Source organism: Danio rerio, chromosome 4 (assembly GCF_052040795.2).
Source record: "Danio rerio strain M-AB ecotype USA chromosome 4, GRCz13ab, whole genome shotgun sequence".
Lineage (NCBI taxonomy): Eukaryota > Metazoa > Chordata > Actinopteri > Cypriniformes > Danionidae > Danio > Danio rerio.
The window spans coordinates 72087501-72104050 of record NC_141024.2 but is presented as its reverse complement, the minus strand read 5'-3'; the positions used below and the strand labels follow the sequence as shown (position 1 = coordinate 72104050).

At 38.7% G+C, this 16550-nt stretch overlaps 1 protein-coding gene and 1 long non-coding RNA gene across 5 annotated transcripts in view; both read left to right on the top strand.

The window, feature by feature from the left end:
• Positions 1 to 16550, top strand: part of ptprr (protein tyrosine phosphatase receptor type R) — an 87313-nt gene that overhangs the window by 55985 nt on the left and 14778 nt on the right. For all 4 annotated transcript variants that reach the window (XR_015484038.2, XM_087249925.2, XM_087249926.2 and 1 more), the window contains exons 6-9: positions 676 to 865; positions 5471 to 5555; positions 15881 to 15960; positions 16399 to 16536. Coding sequence is in view for 3 of the 4 variants with exons in the window: in XM_087249925.2 (XP_087106051.2) it covers positions 676 to 865; positions 5471 to 5555; positions 15881 to 15960; positions 16399 to 16536 (493 nt within the window). In the remaining variant the exon portion in view is untranslated. The remainder of the gene's footprint in view (positions 1 to 675; positions 866 to 5470; positions 5556 to 15880; positions 15961 to 16398; positions 16537 to 16550) is intronic.
• LOC148682549 (uncharacterized) lies at positions 5562 to 15874 on the top strand. The gene is made up of 3 exons (XR_015942942.1): positions 5562 to 8205; positions 8354 to 9097; positions 13974 to 15874. It is a non-coding gene; the product is annotated as an uncharacterized LOC148682549 (long non-coding RNA).

Genomic DNA, 16550 nt, shown 5'->3' with positions numbered 1-16550 from the left:
CAATCCAAATTGTCAACATAGACACGCTTCTAGTTAGTAATTAGTTTCAAGAGCATTCACTTGCTACAGCAGGGGAGTTTTCGAGGTCTACCTAAGCTCAAACTCCCCTCCCGCTTTGCAACGGGAGGGAGCCCTGGGCTCGAGGATCTCATGAGCTCAGGGCTCTCTCCTGGGACTGCATGCCAAACAAGCTTTATAATTAATCATCAGCTAAGTGTGAACTCTTGAAACTAATTTCGAGAGGAGCACGTGATATGATTGTGCACCGCTGGCCACTCATCCGTAATCAGTAATAATCCAATCAGAATGATCCTAGCTTAATATAAATGGATCACTTTCTCCTTATTGCTCTATCTTCGTTTTGGAAGAATCCCCCCTTCCACCCCATCTCCTCCTTTTTCTCCCCTTCTAAAGGGGGAGCGATCGAGACCAACCTGATCTCGGTTCTCCTGATATGCTTCTAGACCGGGCGGGAGCCCTGGGCTCAAATATCTCCGAGCTCAGGGTTCTCTCCCGGGACAGCATGCCAAACCTGCTATAAATGCCAAGCATGTCTAAGTGGGAACTCTTGAAAAGTCTTCACTGATGGTGGGAAGTGCGCATTACAATAAAGTGTGACCCTAGATTTGCTTTATCGCACTCAACTGACTGGTTTTCTTGTTCTTCCTCACACAGGCGTGGATCTAACGTCTCTCTGGTGCTCGATATGAGTTCTTTGGGCTCTGTGGAGCCTTTGAATTGTGGGGTCGTGACCCCACGCGAGCGCGCCACTCAGGAATACCTGCAGTCCGCCAGTCGAGTCCTCTCCCGCAAACAGCTGCGCGACGTCACCCAGAACACACACGTCCTGCACGCTGAGTTCGCTGTAAGTGCGCTAAATATACATCTCCTAGCTCGATTGGGGTTTAGCTGAGCTTTAACGAGTCATGGCAATTACCGACAGTTAAGGTGGACTTTATTTGTTTTTTATTTCTATTTGGACACTAAACTGCCGTTACATATTACATATCACTGTGCAGTATACTATTTTCATTGATTGTGGACTTGTTCCCAAATCTACCCATGCCATTTGTCAGTTATTTTCTTTGGGCCCTATCATACACCCGGTGCAATAAGACGCAAGACGTGTTTGCCGTGATGTGTTGCTATTTTCAGACCAGTGCAACCTTAAAGGGCCATGAAACCCCCTCGTTTCAGCAGGGTGTTTTCACACCTCTAGTTTGGAAGAAGTCAGGAAAGTGGGCGTGTCTAGCTCTGTTTGGATGGGAGTGTCGGGGGAGGGGAAATGGGCAGGGTTTGAATAAAAATGGGAGTTGCCATTTGGGCAAAATTGGACAAACACACACGCAGGGGAGAAAGACAGTGTGTTTAATGACGGTGAAATGTTTAATACCGCACGTCGTATAAGAAGAAAAAACCTGCATTTCTCGGTAACTCAGATGCACTCAGGAGGTCAGAAAGCCGTATGTGTGTGGACTATGCGGTGAAAATAACACAACGGTCGGCAATAGTTTGCTTACAGTGCCCACATGTTTACACACAGAGAGCAGCATTTACAGCAGATCTTTCAATATTGTAGTGATATTAACGTACTGTAAACTAAGTAACTTAGAAATCATTTTGACTAAGGTCTGTCTGTAAACACTGAAAGAGTACAGCTGAACAAACCGACTATTACTTTGCCATCTGAACGAACAAAGAAAGGGCGCTGATCGCACACACTTACCGAATCTGTAGACAGGATAATCAGCACATACTGGAGCTGCGTCTTTTTTAAAAGGAGACGAGCAGCAAATCGGGATCTCACCATTGAAGAGAAATGCTCTCGAGTAAAAAATGTTCCAAACAAACACATTTCTGCTGCGTTTTCGCATCCATGGATCCACAGGGGAGTCCAGCAGCGCTCTCATAGAGAGAAAATGAAAACAAAACCTTCACATTATGAAAGCAACACTGGCGACCCGTATCTCCAAACAATTCTTAATCTTTTTTCCACAACTTTTGGCAACACGACGTGTGTCATCTCAGGTACAGTTTAAGAAAGCTAGCATGCATATTAATGAAGTTGCAGCGCATACATAATAGAGCGCGCTGATTGGTTTGAACCAAGCCATACTCATGAATCAATGCAACACACTCAGAGATGTAATAGGGGACACCCAGGTACAGACGTCCAGTCCACACGCTGGAATACACGCTAAGATCTCATGACCGTGATGCAGCTTCAAAAATTTGTTTCAAACCGGAAGTACGAATTTGCTCGAAATAATGCAAACACCTCCAATTTTCACTTTTAAGTGAGATATAGGTGTCCTAAAAGTGTTTTTAGCAGTGTGGGATACATATACGACTGTCAACAGCTCAAAACATGTGTTTTGGTGTTTTGTGACCCTTTAATTTTCCTGTTTTGCGCCATGTTGTTTAAATAGTAAATCCATTTGCGCCACTGTGTGGACTCATGGGTGTGCTGGTCTAGAAAAGAGGTGTGTTAAGGCGCATTGTTGGCACGTTGCAATTTTGAGGAACTGAAATAGACCGTATTCATTTTCTTTTGGGCTTAGTCTCTTTATTAATCCGGGGTCGCCACAGCGGAATGAACTGCCAACTTATCCAGCACATGATGGCCTTCCAGCCGCAACCCATTACTGGAAAACATCTACTACCATTCACACACATACAATACAGACAAATTAGCTTATTCAATTCACCTGTACCACCTGTCTTTGGACTTGTTGGGGAAACCAGAGCACCCGGAGGAAACCCACGACAACATTGGGAGAACATGCAAACTTTATACAGAAATGCCAACTGACCCAGCCGAGGCTCGAAACAGCAACCTTCGTTCTGTGAGCCAAACGTGCCACCCACTGCGCGGTCATTAATACTTATATTGTTTTTAATAAAAACAAGTTTAGATTTGTCCACCTGTCGGGTTTTGGAGACGTCTGCATCTCCATATGGGGCATAAGAACAGGACGTGTGTTTGGATATAACTTTTTTTTACGTTTTTTGGCCAAACTTCGTTATTGTTGTTCATTTGCTGGAAATTAGAACTGAATTTAGAAATCGTTTTAAAGCAGATTTTTGCGCTTAACAAACAAAATTAAATGTATAGGCTGAATGGATGTCTTCAGTGGAGAGCGTACAACACTGTTTTCCTTCTCCACCAAAGTAAAGGAGTAAAGAGAAAGAGGCTGAATGGAGGAGGCTCATTCTTTATCCCCGCGCTGCAGATGCGCTGTTTAACTGTTTTCTCGTTAGTGAAGCGTTCAGTTTTTCCACTCACAAAGTCCGCCATGTAAATAGTAAATGCGCTACGACGGGACGCAACTGACTCTAAGAGGGAATAGGAGATGAGACTGATTGGTTTAATGCACGTTATGCTCAAATAATTAATATGCCCACCCATAACTTATTAAGAGAATAAGCACAACCCTGTTAGACCATGCGCAGCGGTGCAAATCATATTTTTCCATCTTTAAAATAGCAAATGTGGATTCAGACATGCCCTTAATGCTTTTGCACCCTGCGCTTTAGACTTTGCACCTAGATCGTTAAAATGTAACCCTTTGGGCTCTATTTTGGTGGTCCATGCGCAGAGCGCAAAACGCAGGGCGCAAACGCTTTCAGGGCGTGTCAGAACGCATTTTTGCTAATTTAAGGACGGGAAATCTGCCTTGCGCCGTGGCGCATGATCTAAAAGGGTTGAGTTTATTTTCTTAATGAGTTATAGGTGTGTTTTGAGAATAAACCGATCAGAGTCTCATCTCCCATTCCCTTTAAGAGCCAGCTGCGTCGCTCCATAAGCGCATTCGCTATTTACAGGACGCAAAGTAAGTCTAAGTGGAAAAAATGAGCATTTCACAAGCAAACAGTTAACAGTTATTTAACAGAAAACTGTTAAACAGAGCATCTACTGCGTGAGAATGAGAGATAATGGATCACTTTCACTTTCGCTCTTGGATAGGGAAACCTTTACGCACAGACATCAATCAGTCTATAAATAAATACTTTTGTTTGTTAAGCGCAAATATTCGTTTCAAAACTATTTCTAAATTCAGTTCTAATTTCCAGCAAACGAATAAATGAACAATAATAACAAAGTGTGCTCAAAAACCTGAGTTATATCCTAAAACACATGCTGTGCCCCATATGGTCTAAAACCTGACAGGTGGGCAAATCTAAGCTTGTTTTTAATAAAACAAATATAAATATGGATATAATAAATAATACTGCTAATAATAATAACATTATACAAAAGCAAATTGTTATGAATGAACTGAAAAAGCCTCCCGAGATGAAGAAGACATAAAAGCAGTGATTTTTCATATTTATGTAGGCTAGAAAATAATGTGTTTTGTAATATTTTAATCCTTTATATTTATATTCTATATCTATTCTTATTATATCCTATATATATCCTTAATATTTAAGTTTTTTCATATGTAAAGATATTTGCCTATTGCTCTCTTGTGTGTATGAAGCAGTGCGTAAGCGAGGCGCAACTCTGCGCTGCAGTTTAGACCGGGTTTGTTTTGGTCTAATGAAAAATCTATTATAGTTTCTCAAAATAGCAACGCGCCAGCGGTCCGCCTCAGAACGCCTAACTTTTTAGAGCAGAACGCCTATGGGCGCACATATGAGCGCTAATGCATTTGCTATTTAAACAGCATAGCGCAACGCCTCAAAACCACTCTTGCGCCAAGCTGAAACTACCAAAAGACTATTGCGCCGCGCCTTGTGCCACATTGCGCCGGGTGTATGATAGGGCCCTTTATGTGTGTTGCATAATTTTCATATGTACTCCAAGCATTGACCACCGTCTTAATCAATCAATTTTCTGTTCAGATCTCAAACCTAGCCAAATAAAGCACCAATCTGAAGCCCCATTTTTACCATGTTATCATTTAGACTTCTTACCAAGTATTATACAGTATTTTAAAATACAAAACTACAAGACACTCAAGTATTTTGATATATTAAGCCATTTTAAAAAAGCCAAATTACAAAATACTATTTGGTATTTAACATATGTATTTTAAATACATGTATCATAAATGCTGCCCATCCCTGATTATTACCTCCAGAACTGTCTTGAGCGTCAGTCTGCGCTCAAAAAGAGCGTCTCGCACCTCCAAATGCTACCACATTGAGTTCATCGCGTTTTGTCTCCTGATGCTCGACTTGTGAATCATATAAAAGGCTCACGGTGGCTTCTCCTACCTCAGAAAACTCCATTGTTATTTCTGATATTTGCCGCCAGTTTATCAGGATGTGACGATTTTCCTCTCTTTGACTCGTTGGATGGAAACGCTGCTTCATTCACGAATGTTTTGAGTGGTATTCCAGTTTTGTGCCTAAATCTAATTCACCTCTTTGGATGGACGATTTAACAAATGTCGTATGGGGTTGTTGTAACTTTATAAATCTGCTAGACATTTCATTTGTAACGTTTTTAACTTTCCCACAGGAAATTCCCATGAACTTTGTGGATCAGAAGGAACTTGACGTCCCGAATCACGGATCAAAAAATAGATACAAGACCATTTTGCCAAGTCAGTATCTGAGGTTTCACTGAATTATCATGGGTATGGTGACCGGTTTGCCTTTGAATCGAGCGCTCGTCTTGTTTTTCAGCATGCGAGTGTCACAGAGAAACAATATTTGTCAGTACTTATGAACAGCAATACAATTAATCAGCAGCAACAATCTTAAAGGGCCCATGAAGCGCTTTAAAATGGGCATTTATCATTTGAAAATGAACGAAACACAAAAACCGGCCGGGACATAGAGTAGCTATATAGTTTATTGTGATGTGAATCTCACCTTTCAATAAAGTGATGCCTCAGTTTGCTTACATTAATCTCTGTCAAAGTCGAATAAGCCAGCTCTGAATATATCTGCAAGGTTGTGTTACTATGCTACCTTGAAATGGGCCGTCAGTTTAAGTCCGCTGTTGTATACTGCTGATTTGAATGCTACAGATTTGATTTATTATTATTATTATCATCATTAAGGGGATTTGTGAGGTCTTAAAAAATATGAAAAGTTGATAAATCAATTTAAAATACCCTTAAAAAGTCTTGAATGCTATTTTAAAAAGTATCATTCGTTCATTCTTTTTTTTTTCGGCTCAATATCTTTATTAGTCTGGGGTCGCCACATCGGAATGAACCGCCAACTTATCCTGCATGTGTTGCATACACTCTCATTCACACATATGCACTGCGGACAATTTAGCTTACCCAATTCCCCTATACCACATGTGTTTGCACTGTGGGGGAAACGGGAGCACCCGGAGGAAACCCACGCCAACACGGGGAGAACATGCAAACTCCACACGGAAACGCCAACTGACACAGCCGGGGCTCGAACCAGCAACCTTCTTGCTGTGAGGCCTTAAAAAGTATTAAACTTTGTACGTGTTTTGATCATACAACACATAGTTTTATGCTGAAGCTTGCCTGAATTGAATCTGCAGATATTGGGGTGCCGTGTGGTTTATCAAATCGATGAAATCGGACAAGGTTTGACATCAGGCTGCTTTGTGTACTGCAGTTCTGTCCTGCTGGAAGAGAGGGAATTTTCATATTTCATTTTTATTTATAATCATGTGTAAGGGTGTCACGATCCTCCAAATCCTCGATTCGATTACATTTTCGATTCTAAATGCTCGATTCGATTTTCGATTATGAATAATTAATTAATTAATGACCAATTAATTATTTGTAGCCTACAGTTTAAACTACCTGACCTACGTGGTCTTTGTTTTACCCATAAACAAATCATACAGTAAATGAATAAAGGTAAGATACACACATAATTACCATCTGTCAGTCACTTTTTCTGCGGGACTCGTGAATAGGCAGTGATCTGTGTCGTTATAATGGCGTCGGTAAAAAAGACGCACAACCAACAGGAACCAGCCAACAGTATCTGAGGTGTTCGCTAAAATGACTAAGTACAAGTGAGTGAAAGATTGAAGCAGTCCTCTGACTGCCTGGACCTGCTGTCTGGAGCGCATGGCTGTGTGTGCGTCTGTGTCTTGTGTGGTCACGTGATGTGCATTTTCAGAGGTAGAGAGGAAGGAGGGCTGCTCAGAAATGCTACACGCCACTGTGGATGTCAAATCGTTGTCGTTCTAAAATGCCATTTAAAAACAAAGACAGTGTAAACAGGGCCTGAGTGTGAACTTTTCGCGAGCGGATTTGCAACGGGGGCGGGCGGAGGATCGCGATGCCGGTGTTGTCTATCGGATGAACCCTAATACGTACATAGCAGAGCTTGCAAAACTGTGTTTTTTTGTCGACAACACGAACGTTGTCAACATAACTCACTGGAAATCCAAAATGCTTCCACACCGGCGACTTCATTGAAAGAGGAGAGGGTTTAAGTTCTGTCGACGGGTCTCCTGCTTCAGCACTTCAACAAGCCTGTTTTTTTCCCGCTTGGCAAGCCAAGCTGACGTGACATGGGGACGTGGCAGCATCCACGATTCTATTTTTTGATTCGATAATCGAAATTGAGCATAAATTGATCGATTTCGATTAAAAATCGAAATCGTGACACCCCTAGTCATGTGTGTTGAGTTGAATTAAATAGGAGTCTAAAGATTGCTTGGTTTAATTAAAAGTCACCGAGTTTGCCACAGCCCCACAGGTGGGTTTCCTCTGTGTGCTCCGGTTTTCGCCACAGTCCAAAGACATGCGGTATAGGTGAATTTGGCAAGCTTAATTGTCTGAAGTGTATGTGTGTGAATGAGAGTGAATGGGTGTTTCCCAGTGATGGGCTGCAGCTGGAAGGGCATCCGCTGCATAAAACATATGCTGGATAAGTTGGCGGTTCATTCTGCTGTGGCGACCCCATTTTAATGAATGGACTAAGCTGAAAGGAAAATGAACGAATGAATGAATATATATATATATATATAGATTTTTTTTTCCTTTTTAAATATTTCCCAAATTATGTTGAATATAGCAAAGAAATGTTCACAGTGTGTTTGACAATATTTTGTCTTCTGGAAAAAGTCTTATTTGTTTTATTTCAGCAAGAATAAAAGCAGCTTTACATTTTTTATGAATCATTTTAAGGTCAATATTATTAGCCACTTTAAGCCTTTGTTTCTCCATAGTCTACAGCACAAACCATCGCTATACAATAACTTGCCTGGTTACCCTAACCTGCCTAGTTAACCTAATTATCCTAGTTAAGCCTTTAAATGTCACTTTAAGCCACAGGTGTCAAACTCAGTTCCAAAAGGGCCGCAGCTCTGCACAGTTTAGTTCCAACCCTAATTAAACACACCTGATCAAACTAATTGAGTCCTTCAGGCTTGTTTGAAACCTACAGGTAGGTGTGTCGGAGCAGGGTTGGAACTAAACTGTGCAGGGCTTCGGCCCTCCAGGAATTGAGTTTGACACCCCTGACTTAAGCTGTATAGAAGTGTCTTGAAAAATATTATTGTGTACTGTATGTCATGACTGTCAGTGACCACCTGAGGGCGCTGTAGTTCAATGGATGCTTAGTGAAACTACAGCGCCCAAAAAGACTACATTTCCATACATTCTTTCGTGCACACACCCGGTCTGTCATCTACACTGATTTCAACCACAGCTGTCTCCAATCTCCGTTGATTACCTGGACTATATATTCAACCATTCCAGCTCTGTTTGTTACTGCGTCGTTTGTCTATCTTGTCATCAGTTTCTAGTAAGTCTTGAATATCGAGTTTGTTGTTACCTTAGTCTTGTTCCTGATCCTGTTTCTGTCATAGTTTCTTGTTTTGCTGTTTATTTGTTACTTTGTTATTTTTTGAACACCGGACATCTTGTTTTTTTCTGTTTGCTGCACGATTGTAAATAAACCTGCACTTGGATCCGCACCTTTTTGTTCCTGTTTTGATCACGCTAACGTGACACTGAAGGGCTGTGCAATTAATCGAAAATCCGATTTCGATTTTGGCTTTTAACGATTATGGAAAACCATTAATCGAGATAAACGATTATTCCATCAAGTACCGCCCCCTTTCTAGTTGTACACGTGTGAAAACTCTTTGCCTCTGCAAAGCTCAGTTCCACGTGAAAATGACTACAAGCATGTGCGGTACCTCCGTGAAGTTGGCACCCCATAAAAACAAATAATCCCCAAAACTATGCCATTCGTTTGTGCTACGTTTGTGCTGGTTTGGGCCGCAAAAACGAACGTTTGTGCTGGTTTGGGGTCTGAGATATTAAGCATTATTTTTTTAACCGTGTGACGTCACTCTCCACCCCATGTTGCGCAATTGACTTCAAAACAGCACAGGTCGTTTGTGCTCGGTTTGTGCTGGTTTGTGCCGTTAAAACGAACACGGTATCTGTTTTCCTCTTTTAGATATAAGCAAAATATTTCGGGAGCCGTGACGTCACTCTCCACCCCATTTCCTCCAAATTGCACAAAACTGGTATCATTCGTTTGTGCTGGGTTTGTGCTGGTTTGTGCCGTTAATATAAACACTTTATCTATTTTCGTTGTTTAGATATAGCCAAAATATTTCGGGAGCCGTGACGTCATTCTCCACCCCATGTTGTCTAAATCACACCAAACTGGTCTCATTCGTTTGTGCTCGGTTTGTGCTGGTTTGTGCCGTTAAAATAAACACTTTATCTATTTTTATTGTTTAGATATTGCCTTATCAAAACATTTCGGGAGCCGTGACGTCACTCTCCACCCCAGGTTGTCTAAATTGCACAAAACAGGTGTCATATGTTAGTGCTCGATTTGTGCTGGTTTGTGCCGTTAAAATAAACACTTTATCTATGTTTATTGATTAGATATTGCCTAATCAAAACATTTCGGGAGCCGCGATGTCATTCAGCGCCCCATTATTTCCTCTAAATTGCACAAAACAGGTGTCATATGTTAGTGCTGGATTTGTGCTGGTTTGTGCAATAACAATTAACACTTTATATGTTTATTGATTAGATATTGCCTAATTAAAACATTTCGGGAGCCGCCACGTCACTCAGCGCCCCATTATTTCCTCTAAAATGCACAAAACGGGTGACACTCTTTAGTGCTGGATTTGTGCTGGTTTATGCCATTAAAATAAACACTTTATCTGTTTGTATTGTTTAGATATTGCCTAATCAAAACACTTTGGGAGCCGCGACGTAATATTGCACCAAACAGTCATTCAGTTGTGCTGGTTGTGCCGTTTATAAACACTTATCTATTTTCCTTGTTTGGATTTAACCAAAATATTTGGTTAGATTTGTGCTGGTTTGTGCCATGAAAATGAACAACAGATATTTATATTTGTGCACAAATATGTTACTTTCGTTTGCTCACAAATTGTGCTCGTTTGTGCTGCAAAAATATTATTTGTAAAAAAATAATATCAGATCATTAAGAGGTCTCTCCACCCCAGTTGCTACATATTTACTAAAAGAGTCTCGTATGTGTGCGTTTCATTTGTGCTGGATCGTACCTGAAAGTTTCGTTAGTGTTGCTTCTTTTATTAAAATATTGAATGAAAGATAATGATATCAGATACCCGCATAATTTAAAATATTTAAATTTGTTTGGGCTGATAGAAATTTTATTTAAGATGCTTTATTTTTTTAGATAGCCTAGGCCAAGGTTATTCTGAGATCTTTTTATTATTAGAAAAAGCATGAAGGATGCGAACATAATTTTGACAGATTTAATCCAAGTAAAAGGGCTTGGCCAATATAAAGATAATTGGCTACAACCCTGCTTTACTTAACTACTTCGTTTTAGACTCATATGAGTAGCCAGCATGCTTAACAATAGAGGAAAAAATAATTTAAAAATATATATATAATTTGTATTAATTTTATTTATTTATTTTATAAAAATGTATTAATATACATTTTTTTTTACCTGTTTAACCATGCAGCGATTTTTCTCTTAAATACTTTTATCATCTGGTCGTCCATATTAGGCTGCTTTCGTATTTAAACAAGCAGCCTAAACTTTTCTGTTGTGGTAGGTAGGCCTACCACTTATGATTAAGTAAAGCAGCTTTAGTGGACTTATTTAGTCAATATTTATTTTATGGGAAAAAATAGATTATAACACATGCAAACACATAGGCTATGCGTTTTCTACAGATAAGTTTTGGTTTTCGTGATTGTGTTGTTTGTCATACAGTAAAAGAACAATGTCCAAATGGCAATAAAATAACAATAAATAATTTATTAATTAATTACAATTAATAATAATAATAACAATAACAACAATCATATAAAATATTTACATTCACAATTGGTAAACACTGTGCGTTTTTATCAAGGGCTGTAGGATGTTATTTTGACCATTTTGATTTGGTTTAATAAAAGATAAACATGTAATATTTTGTCATATTTTAGTTATCCTTAGTTATCTTCTTATTATTGTCATTATTATTAATATTTTTATATTTATTTTATATTTAATAACTTGTAGACTCTTTAAACAATGAGGAAATAACTAAACTTTTTTAATTCAAGGCCCAGACAGCTTGTTTTGTAATTTAATGCCGGCTATAGGCTACCACCTGAGGGATGGTTATACGGCGTGTTGTGATGTCGGCCGTCACCGGAGAAAATTAATTTAAACTTTAAAACTTTAATTTTTTGCACTTTTGTTTGAAAGCTTTAGTGGCACTGTAGCTGTCCAAGGTACTGTTGTATAATTTAAATTATAGCCTATATATGCAACAATAAACAAGTCGAATGAATGAATGAAATAAATATAGATTCTTAAATGTTGATATTGTTTTTGCTAATAAAAAATAACAAATGTTTAATAAAAATAAAATGAGCAATTTTCAATATTTATACAATTCAGTTAAATATAAGCTGGACATTTTTGGGGACATGTAATTTCTCTGTGATCTTTAATATATACTGGGTAGCTATATTTTCTAAAATCTCAACCAGGAATTGCTTTAATATGAATATGCTTTACATCCTGATATGCTGTTGTTTCATTTTCATTTTTATTTCACTTGAAAAAAATCGGTATTTAATGTTTGAATACTAAAATAAATAACAGCCATTGTTTAAATGGTTATTTTACCAACAAAATGTATATTTTATATTTTTATCAACTTTTCATATAAAACCTCTGTGTAATTTATTGATTGTTAAAAATGAAATAATTTAAGTGCTATATTTTTTATTAGTGAAAGTGCCCGCTTACTTTGCCCAAGGCCTGTCAAAAAATATAATTCTGCCACTATAATACAAATGCACTATTATTGTTTTATTATCATTGTTTATTTTTCTGTAATGTATGAAATTTTTGATACATTTATTTCCCCTCCAATCATTTTCATTCATAACGTTAAATTTTGGTAATTTTCCCTGCAAATAAAATTGATTTGCTGTCTTGCCTGGTTTAGCACGGAATGTGAGCCTAAAAAGGGTCCGAACGATTGGAAAAGCGGCTTTTAAAGAGACAAACTATATGCGAAATTTGTTTCAAAAAGATATTTTTTTCCAAAAAAATATACGAATTATATTTTAGTTTGAGGCCGACTGTGCGGGTGGATAATTTTCAGTCAGTGGAAAGTAGGCCTATGAATTTAATATGCCTCATATTGTATCACAATCTTCTGTCATATATTTGCAATTTTTTAAATATGTCATAACACAAATGAGACTATTTTAGTAAATATGTAGCAACTGGGGTGGAGAGACCTCTTAATGATCTGATATTATTTTTTTACAAATAATATTTTTGCAGCACAAACGAGCACAATTTGTGAGCAAACGAAAGTAACATATTTGTGCACAAATATAAATATCTGTTGTTCATTTTCATGGCACAAACCAGCACAAATCTAACCAAATATTTTGGTTAAATCCAAACAAGGAAAATAGATAAGTGTTTATAAACGGCACAACCAGCACAACTGAATGACTGTTTGGTGCAATATTACGTCGCGGCTCCCAAAGTGTTTTGATTAGGCAATATCTAAACAATACAAACAGATAAAGTGTTTATTTTAATGGCATAAACCAGCACAAATCCAGCACTAAAGAGTGTCACCCGTTTTGTGCATTTTAGAGGAAATAATGGGGCGCTGAGTGACGTGGCGGCTCCCGAAATGTTTTAATTAGGCAATATCTAATCAATAAACATATAAAGTGTTAATTGTTATTGCACAAACCAGCACAAATCCAGCACTAACATATGACACCTGTTTTGTGCAATTTAGAGGAAATAATGGGGCGCTGAATGACATCGCGGCTCCCGAAATGTTTTGATTAGGCAATATCTAATCAATAAACATAGATAAAGTGTTTATTTTAACGGCACAAACCAGCACAAATCGAGCACTAACATATGACACCTGTTTTGTGCAATTTAGACAACCTGGGGTGGAGAGTGACGTCACGGCTCCCGAAATGTTTTGATAAGGCAATATCTAAACAATAAAAATAGATAAAGTGTTTATTTTAACGGCACAAACCAGCACAAACCGAGCACAAACGAATGAGACCAGTTTGGTGTGATTTAGACAACATGGGGTGGAGAATGACGTCACGGCTCCCGAAATATTTTGGCTATATCTAAACAACGAAAATAGATAAAGTGTTTATATTAACGGCACAAACCAGCACAAAACCAGCACAAACGAATGATACCAGTTTTGTGCAATTTGGAGGAAATGGGGTGGAGAGTGACGTCACGGCTCCCGAAATATTTTGCTTATATCTAAAAGAGGAAAACAGATACCGTGTTCGTTTTAACGGCACAAACCAGCACAAACCGAGCACAAACGACCTGTGCTGTTTTGAAGTCAATTGCGCAACATGGGGTGGAGAGTGACGTCACACGGTTAAAAAAATAATGCTTAATATCTCAGACCCCAAACCAGCACAAACGTTCGTTTTTGCGGCACAAATCAGCACAAACGTAGCACAAACGAATGGCATAGTTTTGGGGATTATTTGTTTTTATGGGGTGCCAACTTCACGGAGGTATGTGCGGTAATGTAAGTTTTGCAGCACGGGATGCGCATCATCCATATTTTTAAAAGCGCAAAAGAGCACGTGCTGTTGTGTGTCGCGCCGCGCTTAGCCTCGGACAGCAGAGCACACAATCACATCTAACCATACGTTCACACCGAAAGCGGCTAGAGTGTCCAAGGTCGCTCTGGCTGCCCTGGCGACAATGCTCTCTGCCTTCAGCTCCGGCGGCGAGAGCGTCAAAACTCGCTACATTGATCTCATATTTAAAGGAGCCGTTGCAGCATATCAGTTACATTCCTGCATAAAACATGTTTCTAGCGAGAAAATGTTGCGCACTTCTTATCAAATTCATATAACAATGGAAGATCAAGTTGCGTGTGGTGTGGCTTTGCTCTATTTATCCAATATGTGTCCATATGTCTGAAATATCCTGAAGCAGCAGTAACGTTTTGTACTGTCACATCGCGTGAGATTCCCGCTTTTTTAAGATAAATATATAACATTAATGAACATCAGTAACTCGCCAGTAACTTATTTAAAGTATGTTCCTGTAGGAAAAAATGTAAATAATTGGAAATCCGGCAACCGCAATAATCAAACCCTTGGGAACAACTGTGGTCGGAACCAAAGTTCACAGGTCTGTGTTCTCTGAACTGCTATCAAGCGGTGGACGTCTTCATTCTGATTGCTTACCGCTGAACCGCGTCATAGCTCATTACCATAAAGTTGACTTCATTTCAACTCTCCTCGACGCTCACGCCGGCGAAGACGCGCCGCGCTGCTCCTCGCCGCTTATCGCCGCCGGCTCTCATTGAAAATGAATGACTTCCGGCTACTTTGACGCTCTCGCCGCTTTCGGTGTGAACGTACGGTAACGCGATCTTAATGTGAAATACATGCACACTTGTGTCAGAGTGCGGTGTTTAGTGATTATTCAAATTAACCCTCATTTGTGTAATAAACAAGTTGAGAATTAAAAGACACGAGAAAGAGAAACCATATTAGAGCCGCACTATTCTTAAAGTGACAGCGTGCGATATTCCTGCTGCTGCCGACTGTTTTTATTATTAATCAATAATAAAATCAAAAATACAGTGAAGATGCTTAAAGCGCAGTTTAAACAACAGATTTAATAACTCATTTCTAATAACTGATTTCTTTTATCTTTGCTATGATGACAGCACATTATATTTTACTAGATGTTTTTCAAGATACTCAGCTTAAAGTGACACAAAGGCTTAATTAGGGTAAATAGGCAAGTCATTGTATAACAGGAGTTTCTTCTGCTGACAATCAAACATAAAGGGGCTAATAATATCGAGCTATTAAAATAGGTTTCAAAATATTCAAATCTGCTTTAATTCTAGCTGAAATTAAACAAATAAGCCTTTCTCCAGAAGAAAAAATATTGTAGGAAATACTGTAAAAAACCCTCTGTTAAACATCAATTGGGAAATATTTATATATAACAATAAATTCACAGAAGGACGAATAATTTTGACTTCAACTGATAACCGTTTTGAATAATTGTGATATAATTTTTCCTATAATCGAGCAGCCCTAGTGTACTGTCATCATGGCAAAGATAAAATAAATCAGTTATTAGAGATGAGTTATTAAAACTGTTATGTTTAGAAATGTGTTGGAAAAAACGCTAAACAGAAAGCTAAAGTGTTGTGTTCACACCCTTCTGAAGTAAACTGCATTTATGAGGAGTTTTATTACAAGTTAAGGCTTTTTATTTGTGCTTTTTTTAAATATACGGCAAGTTAAAGTGTCGCTGATGTTACCGGTTAAAACCTAAAGTGGTTATGAGCTCTTAAAATCTATTATAAAAGGTTTTAAGAAGTATTGGATTTATGTCTATGATTCATGTGTATTATTATTATTATCACCAAGTTCACGTGTCATTTCAGATCCACATTCCAGGGTCATTCTGAAGACTAAGAACTCAAATGACCCGCTCAGCAGTTATATCAATGCCAACTACATACGAGTAAGTCCTGATTTCAGTCAAACTATTTCCTGACAGAGTGTTTGTTAAAGGGATACTCATCCAACACATGTTCCGAACCTGCTCGACTTTCTTTCGGCTGTTGAACACAAGTGAAGATTCGCTGAAGAATGAAGCCATCGACTTCCATAGTGTTTTGTGCTCCTACTATGGAAGCCAATAGCTGCTTTTTCTCCAGCATTCGTCAGTGTATCTTTGTGTTCAGCAGCTGAAAGAAACTCATAAATGTTTTAGAACCACAAGATAGTGAGTAAACAGTCAGGAATTTTTCATTTTGTGAGTGAACTGTCCCTTTAATGTTTTTTTGTGAGGAAAAGGTAGATATAACAACAAATGTTCATTTACTTCAGCTATCGACTATCAGTTCCCCTTCGTCATGTCAAATCTATGAAATTCAACTTTTTTTTTTTTTAAATGCAGGGTTATCTCGGAGTGGAGAGAGCCTTCATTGCTACTCAGGGTCCGATGATCAACACGGTCAATGACTTCTGGCAAATGGTCTGGCAAGAGGACTGCCCTGTCATCGTCATGATCACTAAACTGAAGGAGAAAAATGAAGTAATGTTTGATTA